Genomic DNA, 18,643 nt, shown 5'->3' on the forward strand with positions numbered 1-18,643 from the left:
ATAAGCACCATTGGTCCTTCAGCAAGAACACAGAGAAAGAAGAAGGAGGCGTACACACACACACACACAATTCAGAGGAATTCTCACAGAACTGGCAGATAAAGCCCACACAAAATCCTGACAGGCCGCCACTACCTTCACAACGGGCAACTAATCCAACTGCCAATAATACAAGGTCCCTGCTCTTTTGAATGTTTGTCACAGCGATGTTAATGCAGAGCTACAATAACGTGGGCACGCAGAACAGCTCCTTTCTTTGTTCTGTGATAGCTGGGTTCAATTGTACTTGATGTCACAGCATAATCCTTTACAGCGGAGGGGTTTGTAAAAATGTGTTTCACTGTGTCATAAAATCAAAACACACACACACTCACACAAACACAAAGCAGCTTTTAGTTGATTTATTTTTTTTAAATCCTTGAGCGATAACAGTCTTAGCAGAGGCGGTTCAAATGTATTTATAAAATCAATGGCAAAAGTCGACAACTCGTTCAAACGGGGGAAAAAAACACAGGGTGTCCTGGCAAACAAGCACAGCAGCGAGGCAGTCTCTAAATCAGGGGAGACAGGCAAATGTTGTCTGGTTTGGCATATGAGGTACTCTGCACCACTGTGGTCAGTCCAGAGCCTGAAAACTGTGGGTAGTACTGGAGCATAACTCATTCTAGATGTGGAGATGTAGAGCTGCATTACCCCTGAATCAGTACCAGCGGCTGCTGCAGTATGAAGACTGTCTGATATAATAAATGTAGCACAGTCAGTTTCATTTCCCAGAGTTAAACTAACTAACGTAGATTTAATCAAATAAATACTGTGCTGCTTTATCATCCATGCTATCTCCCTGTTGAATGGCCCTATTCAATCAAACGTCCAGACACATTATAGGAGTGCCCACCCTAAACACACTGCTGCATTAGCAAAAGAGTCAAATGCTTGTGTTATAATTCCAGAAGCCCTTATAGAAGGGCTAGCCATTAGCAACATTATCACAGCTTCCCTTTTCTTTTATAGAGGATATTTTGATTCTGTGCTTCTATTTTATACTTCATGATTTGGCATATACTTCAAGTATGACAACGCTATAGTTGAAAAGTTTCTTTTAGTACCTATAAACACTTCATGGTCGTTGTCCGTAAAATCATTTGATGAAGATCACATGAGCTATTTTCTTCCCCTTATCTGCTGCCTATTCGAAGAAGCTGCTAAAGCCTTGCGGTGTCTCGATACAGAAATGTTTCAATGCATTTGCCCTTCGTGGAAGAGTAATTAACAGAATTAAAGCTGTTTCACATTCTAATTCTGGCATTCCCTACTGTCTCTTAAAAAAACACATATGAAAAAATAAAGCTATGCCGGCAACCATTACTGTACTTCATAAAAAGCTCCTGCTCATGGGTTACATTTATACAGGGGTACGGTCATACTACCCCTGACACAACACCAGGGCTTGGAGTTAAGAATGTGAGCATCATCAGGCAAGCTTTCTTAATCCTTTTTGAGGACCTGTAGGCTGAGCCATACCAACTATGCATGTTCAAAATCCCGCTCTCCCCCTCGCCGCATGACACTCAGTGGCATCAAACAACTCAACCCCAACACCGTGTCAGCGTATTGTGGACTGCTCTGTCAAGCGGACCAGTGTAACGCGCAATTTGAATGCATGCGGTTATGTTTGCCAAGCACTTCTGTGTACACATCGTTTTAATATTACAGAGTATCTCAAATAAACGGTCACGTCCCCCAAGGCTAGACATAGGCTGCTGCAGCAGATATCTGTGATAATGTTGTTAGGTATCACCATCCATCATGGGAGACAGCTGTGGCTTTGTGCAGCTTTCTAATCTCTCTGCTCCACCAACATACAGAGCCAGAGGAGCCAGTGCTCATGAAACGTGAGGACACTGGCTTCAGGCAGAAGCCCTGGGAGCTTCCCCTATCAACTCCATCCTTACCCAATGACAAAATGAGCTGACTTTGTGAGGTGGCTTTGTGATGCACAGTGGACTAATGTCTAGCATACTGGGGACGAGGCTGCTAGATTTAAGCAAGTAGGAAATTAATCACTGTAGGTTTTTTTATGTTTTATTATTAACAAATTATTTTATTTCTTTCACAAATTGCCCTAAAGAATGGGGAGCAAGAATGATGCAGGGGCCTTATTGAGAAACATTGCATCCCAGAACAAACAACTGCCCTGCTATTGAAATTGAATCGTATAGGCTTGTGATAGCATGAGCTTTGAGCATGAAAGAGAAGGAGGGGAGGGGAGGGGATGGGAGCAAAGCAAAAAACACATTTGAGACACTCTATAGTCCTGTTTCTATCATAGTGACCTATTTAGATTCCAGTCACGCTAAAATAATCAACATTGAAATAAGATATGCACGTGCATTATAATAATGTGTGTTAATCTGAATTGTTGAATTGTAATTTAACAATTTGCAGATTAATATGGAAATGCAAAAGATTACTGCGCTGGAAAGAACTGTCACGTCTACATTAAACAGAGGTGTCTGATTAACAAAACACACGGTTAATGAAGACTGCAATGCATCAGATGCAGGCAATGCAAAGTAGCTGTGCACTAGTTAGCAATGACTGTCGAACAGAACTGCAAGCATTTTCTGAATTTAGGTCAAAACAACTTAACACAGCATCAAAAGTTAATAGGTAAAGATAGGGTGAGGGAAAAGTGAAAAAAACCTGTTAATTTTAAGCTACTTTTTCTTTAACTATTATTGAAAACCCGAGGGAAAGAGGCTACGTCTTTTTCACCAAATTAACCCCTCGGGTATCATGCGAGTCATCAGGAGTGAAATCCTCATACACATTTATAATATCCACTCACTGCGCACTCACTTTACCCCAGGGGGGACCAACTTGCTGAAATAACTTAGTTAGTGACCTAGTTACCGTAGCAGAAAGGGATGGGGAGGGGGGGAGGAGGGGCAACTCAGAGTCTGAAGAGCACTAGCCAGAGACAGCCAGCAGCGTCTCCTACATGCCAGCTTAGAGTATCATTTATCTCCTACCACAAATCAGGAGTGGGAAAAAAACAAGTATCATCGAGCAGCCGTTTGGCCCACGCACCCGTTGTCGCTGTTCCGAAAGCAGGTGGGCAAGAGTATATTTTTCATCCATACAAGGATCCTTGCCAAGGACAGAGAGGCTTTTAATCAGTCGCCGAGATTGTTGTTACGATGTAATCTGTTTCAGCGGCACTTGGGAGGCTTTTAATAAAGATTCTGGAGGTATCAGTGTAAACTGGGTCGTTTTTCATTGTGTTTGTCATGTTCTGGACATTCTCAGCCTGGAAGGAGGCCCGTCTCGGCTGTATAGAAAGCAACACGCATCTCTCTTTCCTCAATGAGAAAGACGACACAAAGTACAGTACAATTTAGTATCACTTCTTAACTGCTTTATGCATTCATTTATCCCCCTCACCACTGCCTATGTTACATACAGTAAAAGCCCTACAGTCTTTATCGATCCACAGTACACCTAAACTCATAGCAAACTCATGCAATCAGGTTTCTTTGATTTCCAGGATGACTTGATGGTAACACATTTATAATGGCAATTATGTTATATAATAAAAAGAAAAAGAAAAAAAAAAAACATCAGTTCCATTGTAATCCATATACATTTGCAGCCATTATTTTATGGTTAGGGTTAGGCCTACTGTAGATCTAGGTCTATTGAAAAAAACATGAATCACTCTTTCCTCTGAGAGAAAGGCAACACAAAATACTGTTTCGTATATATTTTAACTGCTTTGTGTATCAATTAATTTGATCACTACTGCCTGTGCTGCATTGTTACATATTGTACAAGCCCTGCAGTCTTTGCAGATCAAAGCCATCCCAACACAATAGAATGCAATGACCAGCTATTCCACAAGCATGCTGCATAGCACCACAACTGGCTGTCAGTTTTCCAGGGTGCTCCTTTAAGGGTGTATCGTTCTAGAAGGATCAAGGATGCAATTCCAGTTGCGCAGCAGTTTTGTATTTCACTCCTACGTAAAAATGCGTGCACAAAAACATAATAACAGTTCAAAAGAAAACAAGAGACAGAAAACATGGCATTGCTGTTATTGTGTTCGAAATTGAAATGCTCAGCATAGTTTTTTTTAGATTAAAAAAAAAAAAACATTTACAGCTGACCCTTGCTAATCAGAACCAGTTGGCACCATATGCTGTTCAATTCAGAGATTTATTCGGAGCACTGATCATAATCTGCACCGTACTGAAAATGCCATGATTTTGTTTTCTGTGTTTGATGCTTATATTTGATCAGTAATAACTGATAATTAATAAAACACACAGAGATGGCTGTACATGCTTCACACTCTCATCACAGATTTTACAACTGCTACCAGTAGGCCTGTATTTGAGATATTTCATGATTAAACATGATATTTACTGAAGCAGAAACAAATTGATAATGTTTCTCTACAGTTATTACAAATTTGTGAAATCCGTGCTCACTGTGAAAAAAATACAGCCTTAGCTATCAGCATGCATTTTATTAAGCATGGTTTGAATAATAGATCAGTTCTGAATGAGAGTCCAATGTAGCTGACCTGAACTCTGTTTTTTATTGACCAACTGGGTTACCTGCATGTAAACTGTATGATGCCTGCTAAGGTAAAAACACACCAAATACAGTTGTAAAAAAAAGACTGAGTGGGTTAACCCCTGATTTCCTGTAAGTTCTCTAATGACAGGAGGGAATGTACCGCAAACAAGCAAACAATATGATTACAACTTGAAGAAAAGGACACAATTAGAGTTAAAAAATAAAAAAAACACCTTTGTTGGATTTTTATTAATATGATAATTAGTTATTATTCTGTGTAATAATTATTGCACCTCAATAGGTGTAAGTTTTATGTTCAAATTGATATGCAACACTTATAGCAAAAAATATTGTAAACAGTATTTTAACATTCAGCAAATTTTATTTTATCACCATTGCAACATTATTAAGAGATAATTAAACAGTAAAATGTCAAACAAGGAAATAGACATTACTCTGTGTTCAAGGTCCACGTTATACTGTAGACCGATAAATATATAAAATTGAGACAACTTATATACATCTTAGTTTCCAGTTGATACCCTGATACAGAACGAAAGTAATATTTACCACGTCCGGACGAACTCCCTGCCAAATGAAAAATGTGCTGTTGGTTGGAAACGCAATGGACTTGCTGTGATGCTGTTGGGTGTGGATGCTGTTTGGGTGCGGTTACCTTCGGGGACTTACATTTCTGTTCTTTGCCACAGCCTTTTGTCATATATGGTCATGTCAGCAGGCTGCCAAAGCCCTGCTAGTTTACACAGTCGACTCCCTTCCCACTAATGTAAACATATTGTTTAGCACACAAGGACGCACTCAAACTGGTTATACAAAACAGAGGTTTTACAAATTAACACTGTGTTTTCAAACACATACACACCCGTTATACAAAGTAAATGTTATATAGAAAATGAATCTTAGTCCAGCACCTTTAGCTAACATAATTCTAGCAGATGAGGCAATTAACTTCTACGAATTAGGAGTTTCAGTAGCATGTGTCTGCATTAGATTGGAGATAACACTGGAGATAAAACACTGAAAACCAGCAGAGACTAATCCACATCTTCTGGAATTATCACTTCAGTTGCATATCGACTAAGGCAGTGATGATGAGTGGGATGATAATGACACTGAATAATGAACACAACAGTGAGATACCATGGTGCTCCAGCTAAGACCCTGCTTGTAAATTCAGTGCTCCTAAAAGGTCAGGGTATGGCAGGTGTAATCTGACCTGAATATTCACTCCCAGTGACGGGCTGGATTCAAACCCAGGCTTCCAGAGGTGGGAGGCATGAGAGGCTGGTGAATTAGGCCATTCCATGCAGGACACAGAATGGTGAGTGAATACGCTGTTGTGCAGTTTAATAACAAATAAAAGGTTTAAACAAACACAGAACACTTTACAAAACCAAACGGCTCGTTGGCCAAACCAAACAGACAAAACACAGCACAAGTAACAATTGTTTACTTCCAGTATCTGTTCTTACTTGTCTCTTTCCTCCTCTGGACAACCCAGACCATTCAGCCAAAGCTGCAGGTCTTTTATATTGTGGCTGAGGGGTCAACTGGCTATCAATGACCTAATTTACCCCTCAACCACATTCGGCACGGGTTTTATCATATGAGTGGTCAACAGCCAGTTTATCAATAAGCACTCTGTGTTGACCATGCATTCTCACACTTTTATCTGGATGGGGCATTTTAACCCCAGCCAGGCTGTAAACAATAATAACAAAACATTGTGTTTTATACAAATTAAACAATATGTTTCAAATAACAAAACAAATACAAAATAATATACACACACACAGGGGCGGGGTGCACCCCGTCACACCACCCCTTTGTATGACTATAGCGTGCTGTAGTAATTAACCTTAGCATACAAGAAGCTATTTACATATTTTCCTAAGATTAAACATTCATCATGGCACTCTGATTAAGGTTTGATATTTATGTAGCTATAATAATAATGTTAATCATAATAGTAATAATAATAATTAGGCAGTCGTCGTACACAAGAAACTCTTTAATATGCATCAGTAGAAGCATAACTGTACGACGGCATATTGCTGACTTGTTTGGGTTCATGGTCATTAAGCCGGTTGCTAAGCAAATTACGCATTGACACAAATGACGCTTATTACGTAGCGCACAAAATTGCTGATTGGTCAGTTGTAATGTCTTTGCACACTGCCCGTCTTCAGATATACATTTTCTTTATGTAGAAAGAGAGTGGTGCGTGATTGACATTATTTCAAATATGTTGCCAAAACCCACATTTATCGTTTAAAAAAAATAGAAACCGAATCTTCTAAATAGGTCTTCGGGGGTGTTTTTCTGGTTATTATCGGTTAAAACCGAAAACTTCAAGCCCTAGGTATACTGTAGCTAGGCAAAAAATATAGTTCCCATTCTCTAAATAGCATGGGATCAAATCAATGCAACACCCAGTACTGTATTATTAACTATAGAGTGCAGGGGCCAACAGAGCTATAAAACTACCACAGTTTGTTACAAAGCGTTTGTTACGAAGCCCTTGTCTACAGCGGATTTGCAGAGCAATGAGAGATGTCAAGCCGGATTTAGCAGTGAGCTATTTGGATTTCAGAAGAACTTTCTGCACTGAAAAGGAAAAAGCTCACCTTAAAAATCAGCAAGGATAGGAAAATGGTTCATCAGAAGCCCCTGTTATTTTTTATTGTGTTTTTCCGAGTATTTCTCTGACTTTTTCTCTCTAGCTCTCACTCAATCCCACAGCCAGTAAATCAAGACCTTTAAAGGGAAGAATCAGTGTAGGTTTCCAGCAACTCAATAAAGGCAGGAATATTTTCCAATGACTTATTTCAATATTGATTTACACTATGCATTTCAATTTACTTACAGGTTAGCCTTAATTACCTATTATGTGGCCTGTTGGGATCATTCAGAACTATAAAACACTCAATATATAGTAATGCTGTTAGAAACTAAATTATTTAACAAAAGTTTCAGCTAGAAGTCTTGGTTCATACCATAGGGTACTATAGGATTTGGTATTGTCGCCATCCACAAATGTAAAGTGTAGAACTTTACAAAAGAAATGAGCATGTACTGGTTATACACGTAAAAGACATTGACCTTGTATAGGTGTAAATAGGTCAATTATCGCAAGGTACTGTTTTTCATGTAGGCGGGGGAAGGGAAATCAGCATGATAAATACATGGTAAGTCACGGATCCTTGGAAAACATATTAATGCCCCTTTGAGCCATGCATCATTGAGATATATTGGGGCAATGCAAAACACAACATTTGATGCAACATGTATTACTTCTGCCAACGTGAAAGAAGATGCATTAATTTGATGCATTAAGCAGGTTGTTTGTATCACAGCCAAATTATGAATGGAGAATAATTTACAAGAGCACTCTGCTGTGCTGTACATAAACCTTAATGGCATACATTTCTCATAAGAGAACAGCTAATTTGAGCGGTCTCTTGAGCCAGTGCTATATACTGCAGCCTCACTTTGTCACACAGTAAACAGTTTTCAATGACAAAAAAAGCAAGCAATCAGACAATGTGCCTGATTCCATCCCACTCCCAAGAAAATAGCTCAAGAATGTCTATAAACTATAGATTAGTGTTTTTTGCAAATGGATTACAACCACCAAAAAGAATACATTAGTGAAACAGAGAGCTCCATTTGAACATGGATCTTACTTAATACATCCAGATCTGAGAGGAGGTCATCATACTGTATTGCAGGCATGCCCGGGCTGTGATGTCACTCTGTTCAGGGTACCTCTCTTGCTGTACAGTGCACACAGAGCAGTGACAGCTGGAATCGGAGTGGCCCTGCCGTAAAGCTTGGATTAAGGATTTAAATCTAAAATGCGAGTTCCACGTGCACGTGACTCTGTCCCTGTAGAAGGGAACGCAACGAGAGGAGATCAGGCATGAAGCAAAACTCAATCAACCACCGCAGAACATGTCCAAACCCACGGACCGTGCCTGACTTTGGTTGAGAAAAATCTGCTGTGTCTTATAAATGTGTTGTGACGTGCTAGCGTGCATCTGGGACTGGGTCTGTCAGCCACTGATTACAGGCGAAGTTTAAATTAAAAAAGAGGGAAGCAGGTCATCACTCCGTTTAGAACTGAAAGGTCAGTCTGGCTGAATTCCGATCACCGGAGGCGAAGAAGCAGAACCAGTTTTTAAAAAGCTGAAAAACACACTTTCTGGTTAATTAAACTTCAGAAAGAAATTATCTGGAGCTTCCTTAACATTATTACTGTACCTTTTTCAATGCTGCATGTGTACGTGGTGCATGTAGCTTTTTGTAATATTCTGGGCAATGCATTTGCACAGGGGTTATTGCTTATTTCATCCTGGTTAAGAACAGAGGGATCCAACACTGCCAGGGCTAATGGATCTGCTCATTTAAGCCAAATAGCATTAGCAGGGTCCTGTCTTTAGGTGTTCAAGTCCTTGGCTCCCTGCAGATGAGGCAATGCCAAATGTGATCTGTAGGGGGAGCAGTTGAGTTACGTGGCTGTCATTGCTGTTTTGCAGTAGTCTGGTTTTAAATGTTATTAATGCAAGCAATTTATCTATGACAGATTTGGAAGTGTAGTTTTGACACATATGTATGGGTTAGTGGATGTATAATTTTTTATTGTTATTGTTTATTGTTAGTTTACATTTTTTTGGTCCCCAGCCAATAGCAAACACTCACAAGCAAGAGTGTGTGTGTGTGTGTGTGTTTGTGTATGCAAGAAAACTGCCGGGTCTGTGCGAGTGCACTATTTTCTTGGTTCAGTATATACATTTTAAAATGTGATGATTTATTTTAAACAATTTATTTCAAATCACTCTTTTATTTGGCTATCTTAAGGGCACAGATACTTTTCCTTTTGCGTTTCTTGCAGTTTTCTTTTTCAGCGCTCCGGTTTCTTAATTGAATGCAGTGGAGTGGTCTCATGGCGCTTATGAATCATTTTAAAGTAAACAGCAAACAAACACACACACAGGGGCGCCGCCACAAGACACCCTAGAGATTGAAGAATGAGCTGCAATGAAGAGCCTAAACTGCCATCTGCTCTCTGAGCCCTGCACCAGGCTTCTGAAGCCATACCGCCTGACGTGCCCCAGTGTGCAACCCAACCTTGCCAACCACAGTAGCCCATCTATTTTTAAACCATGTGCGATGCCCCTCCCTGTGTGTGTGTAAGTATACTGTACGTGCATGTGACCGAAGCCAAGGAGTGCTGTCATACTAGCCTGTTATCCACCAGATGGCATATGGATAAAAACACGACCATGAACCAGATCCATGACTTCTGCTAAAACTGCACAATAAATAGAAATACAATAAAGTCAGCATCATCTCATTTAATTTGTTGAGAGCAGTCCTGATTGCAATTCAGATTCATTTCTATACCGTTAAAGACAAGAGTGAGCAATCACAGTCTACTGGCCCTCACGTCTGTTACGTAACCATGCTCTCTTCTGCTTCACAGGCAGCATCACATAGAGAGGTATTTCAAGTCCAGGCCATGAATCATGAAGTAATGTCATTTCTTCCAAGACATTTCAGTTGATTAGCTCTCTAAGCTATTAAGCAGGAATTGACAGAAACGAATTTTTAAAGTTGCCTCAATCAAGCCGTACAGACGAAGAGAATATAACGAATCAAAATGGCCAGATTTTTTTTTTTTTTAAAACAGAGCTGCAAATCCAATCAAAAAAAACAAAGCACCAATGCTGCCAATTAACTAACTATATAATTGAGTTAGTTTGTCTTTTAGTTTGTACTTACTTTTTATTTATTCTCAGTTACAGTATCACCGTAACATCCTCTATTTAAATGGTCTATCATTTAGGCTGGGGCAGGTTGATATTACTTTATGTACTGTGCTAGTGGTTTACACCTCCCTGACAAAAAGACACCGCAAACATTTCCTGCCAATGCACCTCGACTAGTCAATGCAAAAAGGCTCCGGGCAAAAACTGTAGTTCTGTGCAAGTGCAACAGCAATTCAGTTTTCAAAAAAAAATAGTCAGAAATTGAAATACATTTCCGTTAAGGATTGTCGCCCCCAGCAAGCAAGGCAGGTTCTTAATATTCCGAGAGCATGGCTCAACGCTTTCAAGTGACTCAACGGAGAAAATGCAGGCACACCCCTCCCTGCTGTAGAAAATATTCTTTATTTGCATTATGATCATCTCAGATAGGTAAATAAGATTAAACATGAAAGTCTCTCTGTTGTGCAAAGCTGATGAAGTTAAGCTGTATCAGTACTATAGTATATCAAACTAAAAACTATTGATTATTTAACTAAATGTTACTACCAAATGTAAATATGTATTTGCACAAGCTTGAGCCGGTCAAATTTCAAGTGAAAAATTTGTGAAAATCGACGTAAAAATTTTAATAAAATGGCTGTGATTTTGGTTTTGTTATGTTTTTTCAAGCTAATTAACAATCATCGAAAATTCTAATTTCGATGGAATATTAAACCATAAAAATTCCATGTTTATACGAATAACACAGTACCATCATAGGCACTGTGATACAGTGGAGTCATTGAGGTCTATTTTAATGATCTAAACATGCGTGGTCTGAATACCGCCCATCTGGATAATTTTTATATTCCCCCAGGGATGATTTACTGACCCACCTATTAACATTGCTACACACAATAAAACAGACAGTAAAACGTCTGCAAAAAAAGCATGTTTAGATAAATATTAGGTCAGTGGTATTAAGATCCGCCATGGTCTAGATCCTTAAAACAGAGATCATTGTGTTTTTACTGGGTCATTTTTACAAGGCTGCCTTCTGCTATGAGTAATGAGTAAATGCTGTGATCATACTCTCAGCAGTGGAAAGGTTAATGCAATTAATGCCCGGATACTCGGGAGTCCCCCACTGGGATGAAAAGATGATGATAGGTCAGGTGAGAGATGCAGCAGCTTGTAAGATTAGGTTCAGAGGGCTAGACTACCTGCAATACATGATAATACGTTTCTTAAATAAAAAAATTGCAACCGTACCAGCTATACTTCTATATATACTCAACTATAGCTTCCTGTGTGTTTTGAAAATTTTAAAAAATGAAACATATTTGTACTTCAAGGCTTTCTGTGAATACTGAACACCTGAATCCTGTGGCTCAGACAACACCTGACACTCCTCGGCTTCCTTTTTCAGTCATGGTATAGTCTTACATCCAACCGTGAGGCGACTCACCAGGGTATCCAGTGCCAGCACTGACAGCAGTATGTTCACTGCCAAGTACCGGACTACTAATCCCTTACGACAGCTAATGTGAAGACCACAGTGCTGCTAGTTCTTTCCAATAACTCATTTTGCCAGACCTTTGATCTAAATGGGCACTGAATTGCCTTATTGAGCCATGCAGTCTTACCCTAAGTCTAAGCAGGCTATCTTGTAATTACTGCATGGGGCCACTACTGTTGATTATAGAGTTAAGGACTGTGTATCTTCACCTACCATGCATGGGGCTTTTACTTGGACACTGCTGGAATACAGAAGGGGGAAGCCACTGCAAATGTACTAGTATAGCCCATATGACATGTAATATATGTTTTTTTTAATCTACATGATGCTGCATGCATGCATGCAAGGATACCATATTTAAAAAGTCTTCCAACCAGTCATATGGGAAACAAAATTGCTTAAATATGTAAATAATGGTGCTTATTAGTGTAGGCGTGTTTAATGTTATGGCAATCATTCTTTTGTGAAGTGAGGGAGGAGAGGGGGACATTAAAATGCATTATATATATTGCAGTATATGTGTGTGGAGGCAGGGGGGTTATTAAATGGAGTGGAGACAGTGGGTCCATTAAAGGCTGTATTGTCCATCAAACCATAAAAAGCTCTGTGGGTTATATTTGACTTTATTTGTTAAAATGTGAAAAAAAACACTCCAGACCATTAAAGTCCTGATGGAGTTGGATTTGAAAGTTTTCTAAGAGACCACAGAGTAGTCGCCAATTGATTTTTATCCTGTTTTTCTCCCAGTTTGAAATAGCCAATTATTTTAGGCTCAGCTCACTGCTACCACCCAGGAGCGGCGAAGACGAGCACACGCTGTCCTCAGAAGCGTGTGCCGTCAGCTGACCGCTTCTTTTCACAGCAGGCCCAACATGCAGCCACCTCAGAGCTACAGTGTCGGAGGACCACGCAGCTCAGGGCAGCTTACAGGCAAGCCCGCAGGCAGCCAACCAGTCCACAGGGGTCATTGGTGCGCGGTGAGCCGAGGACACCCTGGCCGACCTAAGCCCTCCCCATCCGGGTGACGCTCGGCCAATTGTGCACTGCCCCTTGGGAGCTCTCTTCCACGGTCGGCAGTGGAATAGCCTGGACTCGAACCTGCGGCCTCCAGGCTAAAATCCCCCTAGATTTTTAAATATACCTGTTAGGATATTTTTGGATGACTGAAATAGATTCAATTACATATAGTACAGTACTTAAATGAGTCGATTAGTAATTAAATGTAAATTAGTAATCACATACCCTTGTGGTCTTCCTAACAACACAGACCACCTTGAAATTAGTATGGCCATTATGTCAATACCATGCTGAACATCTAACTGAGCTTAAGCAGCATTATCTAATTTTTATAAGGTATTCCATCACAAATCATTAGATACTGCACTAGTATACAAGAAACAAAAAATCACCTACAAGCCCTGAGGTTACTGCAGTCACTTTAGAGGAAATCACAATAGAGAAAAATAACGAGTTTGTTTCACTTGTGCCTGCGCTTGTGCTCACATCATCACACCCTTCACTGGACACATCTCCTTCCCTCCAACCCCGAGGGCTGAGCAGACATCATGTTGCACATTCTACAAACCCACACCCTCCTGAAACAGCACTCCCTGTCAAGTCCCTGAAGATACAAGACACAGGCTTGTTAGCACAGGGTTGGTAAGCTCATGTTGGTAAGGTTGACTGTATGTTGTTGGTGTGTGTGTTTTTAAGCATTTATAATGCTGAGTGTTCATACAAAGGAAAGAATATTTAAACAAATTAAAATAAATAAGCAGCTGTTTGTATGTAGTCTGAATGATTTACAGATGATCTTTGGTTGGTTGCTTGGCGGGTGAATGGGTATGCTGTCTGTGGTTTCCCCTCATATTTAAATATTTCATACAGGATTTATGCAATACCAGTATGAGCTTAGCTTACAGCAGCCACAGGATCCCTGCAATAACCCTTCCGTTTCTTTCGGAGCAGCCTTTCATTATATTTAGAAAGGAGACGACGACTGTCTTTCTCAGCTTTTTTTCTTGCTTTTGTTCAAACTTTAACATGACTTTTAAAACCAAAGTAAAGAAGATGACTCAATGATGACTCATTCAGTGAACATTATCATTGAACACTGAACAAATAATAATAATCAAATAATAACAGACCATGTGAAATGTGCACTTGAAAATACAGGTACATTAACAATAATTGGTACACTAATTGCAAAGAGGCCGAACTTTGCTGGGGACCCCGAGGGAGGCATCACCTTGGCTCTGACGCTTCCAGGGTGGGGGCTGGGAAACCGGCAGGGGCTTAATCTCCTCATCGCGCAACAGCGAACCCTACTGGCCAGACACCGAGCATATTCAGAGTGGACAATGTTTAATCAGACGGAATCTAAAAAAGTCTTGAATACTAGCCAGCAAACGAGAATTGCTCGACTGCACAGAAAATATTTCAGAATCATACTTTTCATCATTTAAGATTTTCTTTTTTTAAATCTGTCAGTAACATCCCATGCCTGTGGGTTGATGTCATCCTTAGTTGACAATCTGACAGTCTATCAGACCCAGGGCCCAGTTTCTCACACCTTCCCACTCAGCTGGGACATTTAGGTCACTTGTCTTGTCTTGCTTTGTATTAGTGCAGCATTTTGTAAAACATACAATAGTAGATTGCATTTTATACAGAAATAACCAAAAAATAAAACTGACGCAACTGCATGGTGTGCATAAACTGTTACAATTGACAAAAGCACCCATTATCTTATTCATTATCTCATGGTATATCTAATAACCCTTGACCGAACTCTAACCTAGACATAAACCTTCTGTATCTAGTTAATGTAGATTTTGGGATGGACTAGGTCTAGTTCATATTGGCAATGTGTGATTCCAGGTATCTCCAGTTTGAAGCCAGTAAAAGTGTCAAAGCTATCAATGTCTTTAATGTAAGTAGCTTGAATAGCAGACATAAAACTTCAAGAAGGATAATGTCTATAATAAGTTTAATAAGGCATCAAAACACTCCAAGCAGTACCAGGAAATATTGTATCTAAGAACCTGTTCTCTCCTATTAAAAGTGCAGACCATCAGAAACACCACAGGCAGTTTTTTCTTTGTTTAAAAAAACAGGAATGATCAGTTATTATTACGATTATTATTAAATAATAATTTTTTTTTTTAATCATTTGTATTCCTGCTGAATCAAGTTGGCTGCCCTTTACTGCCAAGTGACTAATTTTACTTGGCCCTGTACTTTGGAACAAACCTTTGGAACTTTGGAGATCCTAATGCTGCCAAGCACACTGTGGCCAGGAATGACAGAATGTTGCTCCTCTTACCTGCACCAGATGTGGGGTCGGGTTGAAGCCACACATGTTGCACACCTGTATGTGACACTGCGTGCAGGAGTTGTAGTTGGGAGGCTGCCCGGAGTCCACGTTCAGTTCAGTTTTACACAGAGGGCACGCCACTTTGGGCTTCTCCGGTTCCTTGGGCTTGGGTGCAGGCTCCTGCCTTGCTTGCTGTTGTTGTGGCTGATGTTGCGTCTTTTGATGGGGTGCTTGATGTTGTTGTTGCTGTGGCTTCTGTTGCTTCTGCTGCTGCTGCTGCTGCTGAGCAGGGCCACTACCAGGCTTTCCCTGGGTGGCTGCTGTCGGAGGTGCCTGGGCTTTGGGGGCAGAAGCGGAACTTGCATCGCTGAACACCACCCTAGAAGTCACTTTGGCAGGAGACGGCTGGGGCGACGCTGTGGGCTGGGGGTCCACTGAAATGAGAGTGCTAGCTTGATTTAAGAGCGAGGCCCCAAACCCAAACAGCTTCCCAGTTATGCCGTCTTGCGCTGGTTCCTGGGGTCCACCGGGCACCCTGGCCGGGGAGCTTCCGACCCCTTGGTTCTGGTCTGTACCTGGAGGTCTAACTTGTTGGTGCTGTGGAGAAGCAGGAGGTCTAGCTTGTTGGTGCTGTGGAGAGCTTTTGGCCAGTTCTGGATGGGAAACTGGTTTTGTCAAACTCTGGCTGGGTGCCATCCCTTGGGGGACCCTACTCCCAGTGGGCTCCTGCTTATCCTGACCCTGGTTGGTTGGCCCTCGTTGGGCAGGTTGCTCTGACTTTGATTGGTGAGGAACGGGCCCCCCATGCGGCCCGGTTTGATTGACCGATGTAGGGCCAGCTTGCTTCTGCTGCCCTGGTGCGGGTTGGGAGGGTTGGGCCTGAGGCTTGGCCTGAGTCTGGGGCTGGGGCTGGGGCTGTGGCTGGGGTTTGGCTTGGTGGGAGGGCGAGTGGATCTGTTGCTGACTCTTGGAGTGTGGAGTGGTGATCATGTCAATTCCTAAAGCCCTCTGCATCTGGCAGTTCAGACACAGCCACTCCTGGACCTGGAAAAACAAAAGAAGAACAATGTCTTAATCATCAGAGATAAAGAACCGCAGTGTGTGAGACCTGCACTGCACCTTATCAATGACTTTCAATCTACCCCCGCCCCTCGCCTCCAATTGATGAGCACAGTCTGCATGGAAACTCTTTCCTTTCCCAGTAAGAGATTAAGCCCACTGACATGACTTACACTTGCAGTACTAGGGAGCACAGCGTCGATGCACTAAGGCTTAGCAGTGTGCTTCCGTGCCAGCATGACTGCTTTACAAACAAATACTGATCTGCTTTAATTGATTGGGTACTCCTGTGTGTAATGTGCATGGCAGACTGAATAAACTCAGTGGCAGACCTTGCAAGCCTCATGTCCGGTCCACATTCCTGCCAGTTATCAGAGCTGGGGTCAGACAGCCATGCAAGCAATGGGGGTTGATGCATTCTGGAATGGTTTAGATAGTTAGGTTCCACTGAAAGCAAGTACAATGCTCACAATGGCAATATACTGTATGAGCAACAGAAATATCTTTTTAGAGATCAACAAATTATCCCTCTAAAAATGACTCTGCAAAGACACAGCAGCCGGACACTTTTTAATGAATTGTTAAACCGGGTGCATAAGAAATCATCAAAAGGTGTGTATACGAGCGTCCTCTCAAAGTACACTGCTGTTGCCATTTGCCTTTCTTATTAAAATATGTAATGCATTTACAGCTAATTATCTCCTTTAAATTGGTATATTTTATTCCATTGTAGGTTCATGATGATAGCAGTGTTTGTATACCATTTTGTTTTGTTTGTGTTGTTCAGTAATTTGTGACTCACAAAAGGTGACAAAGGGGATTGAATGTATGTGAATTTATATCAATGGATTTCACTCTGACCTGTCTGTCAATGATCCTGAAAGTCCTGTGAAAACCAGTTGGATATATTCTGCTTTCTAGTGTTAGTATATATTAAACAAAAATATTCAAGTACACATGGTATGGCATCTACAAAAAATACCACTTCATAGTATGGAAATATATCACATTGGTCCATTTTGCTTTGGGGATCGTACATATAAATTATTCTTTCTCCCATTCGCAGCTCAGGTACTCAACCAAAACCAGGGACCGAGAGGTACATAAGAGACAGCAGGGTGTCAATTAAAACATCATTAAATGAACATTGAACTGGGATGATTGTTAAAGCTGTGTACGAATCAAACGCACATTACCCAGACGATCCATCTCAGTCCCCACAAGACCCTCTGTGCATTTCAATCAGTGACAGGTAAATTAGTCTCAGGTCCCTGGAGGTTAATAAAACTTAACAGCTGTTCCAAAAACCCTTTAGCGGGATCACACTGTATATGAAAGTGACGTTAAATGGACTGTGGACCTCAGATCTCACTGGTCTTAATAGGCACATCGGCATCAGGAATAGCCATGAATTCAAGCTTAATAGCTTCTTAATGCAGTTGATATAGTACACCGTAGCTACATTGTTCACAATACTGTTCTTTTACATTAGAATAAACTACCTAATATACTGCTATGTACATTAGGTACTTTATACTCCAGCTAGATCAGACATGATCCCAATTATGGATTTTTTTCCTAGTTACACCTCTCTTTTTTCATTCTTTTGTTTGTTTGAGCCACTGATTTCCTGTCATTATTACCGATTAAATAAAAGATGCAGGGTGAACCAAGAATATAATTGTACCCTGGATACAGAACCCACAATAATCCAGGATCCAGGAAAAAGAAAGGGTTAAACCGATTCATAAAAAAATAAAGTGTTCTTCTGCTTTGCAGGAATATATTTGCAGGTGTATAAAAAAGGTAATAAAAATGCACTAAACAAACTAATGTATTTTATATATATATATATATATATATATATATATATATATATATATATATATATATATTGTAAAATAGCGGGTTATGAGAAACAGCAGGGAGGGGGTTAAAACCTCCCTGCGAGAGAATGTACTGTAAAAGACTCACCCTCACTCGGGTTCGTTGCCCCTTTAAGAATGCGACCCAGACACGAGAAATGGCGTTTTTAGCGCTGACGCGCTATTTTTTTTAATAAACACAAAAGTAAAACAAAGTACACAAAATAAACACCTAGCTCTTTCTGAGCACTAACTACACACGCAGGAACCTAACTATCACAGGACGGCTAAGCCGTTTCCCTTGTAAAATAGCGGGTTATGAGAAACAGCAGGGAGGGGGTTAAAACCTCCCTGCGAGAGAATGTACTTTTGTTTGGTGGTTTGCTTTATTGTTTCATTTAATTTGTTTAATTGTTTTATTGTTAATTATCATCCGCACCTGGGCGTTATTGGAAATTAAGCCCAGGTGCGGGGGTTTAAAAAGAGAGCAAGCAGTCTGCTCGAGTAGACTGCCTGTTCTCTTTTTAAACCC

General features: G+C 40.7%; 1 protein-coding gene across 3 annotated transcripts in view; it reads right to left on the reverse strand.

The window, feature by feature from the left end:
• Nucleotides 1-18,643, reverse strand: part of LOC117971365 (protein bassoon-like) — a 118,440-nt gene that overhangs the window by 66,080 nt on the left and 33,717 nt on the right. For all 3 annotated transcript variants that reach the window (XM_058999916.1, XM_058999915.1, XM_058999914.1), the window contains exon 3: nt 15,197-16,231. In XM_058999916.1, coding sequence (XP_058855899.1) covers nt 15,197-16,231 — 1,035 coding nt within the window. The remainder of the gene's footprint in view (nt 1-15,196; nt 16,232-18,643) is intronic.

Source organism: Acipenser ruthenus, chromosome 25 (genome assembly GCF_902713425.1).
Source record: "Acipenser ruthenus chromosome 25, fAciRut3.2 maternal haplotype, whole genome shotgun sequence".
NCBI classification, from domain to species: Eukaryota; Metazoa; Chordata; class Actinopteri; order Acipenseriformes; family Acipenseridae; genus Acipenser; species Acipenser ruthenus.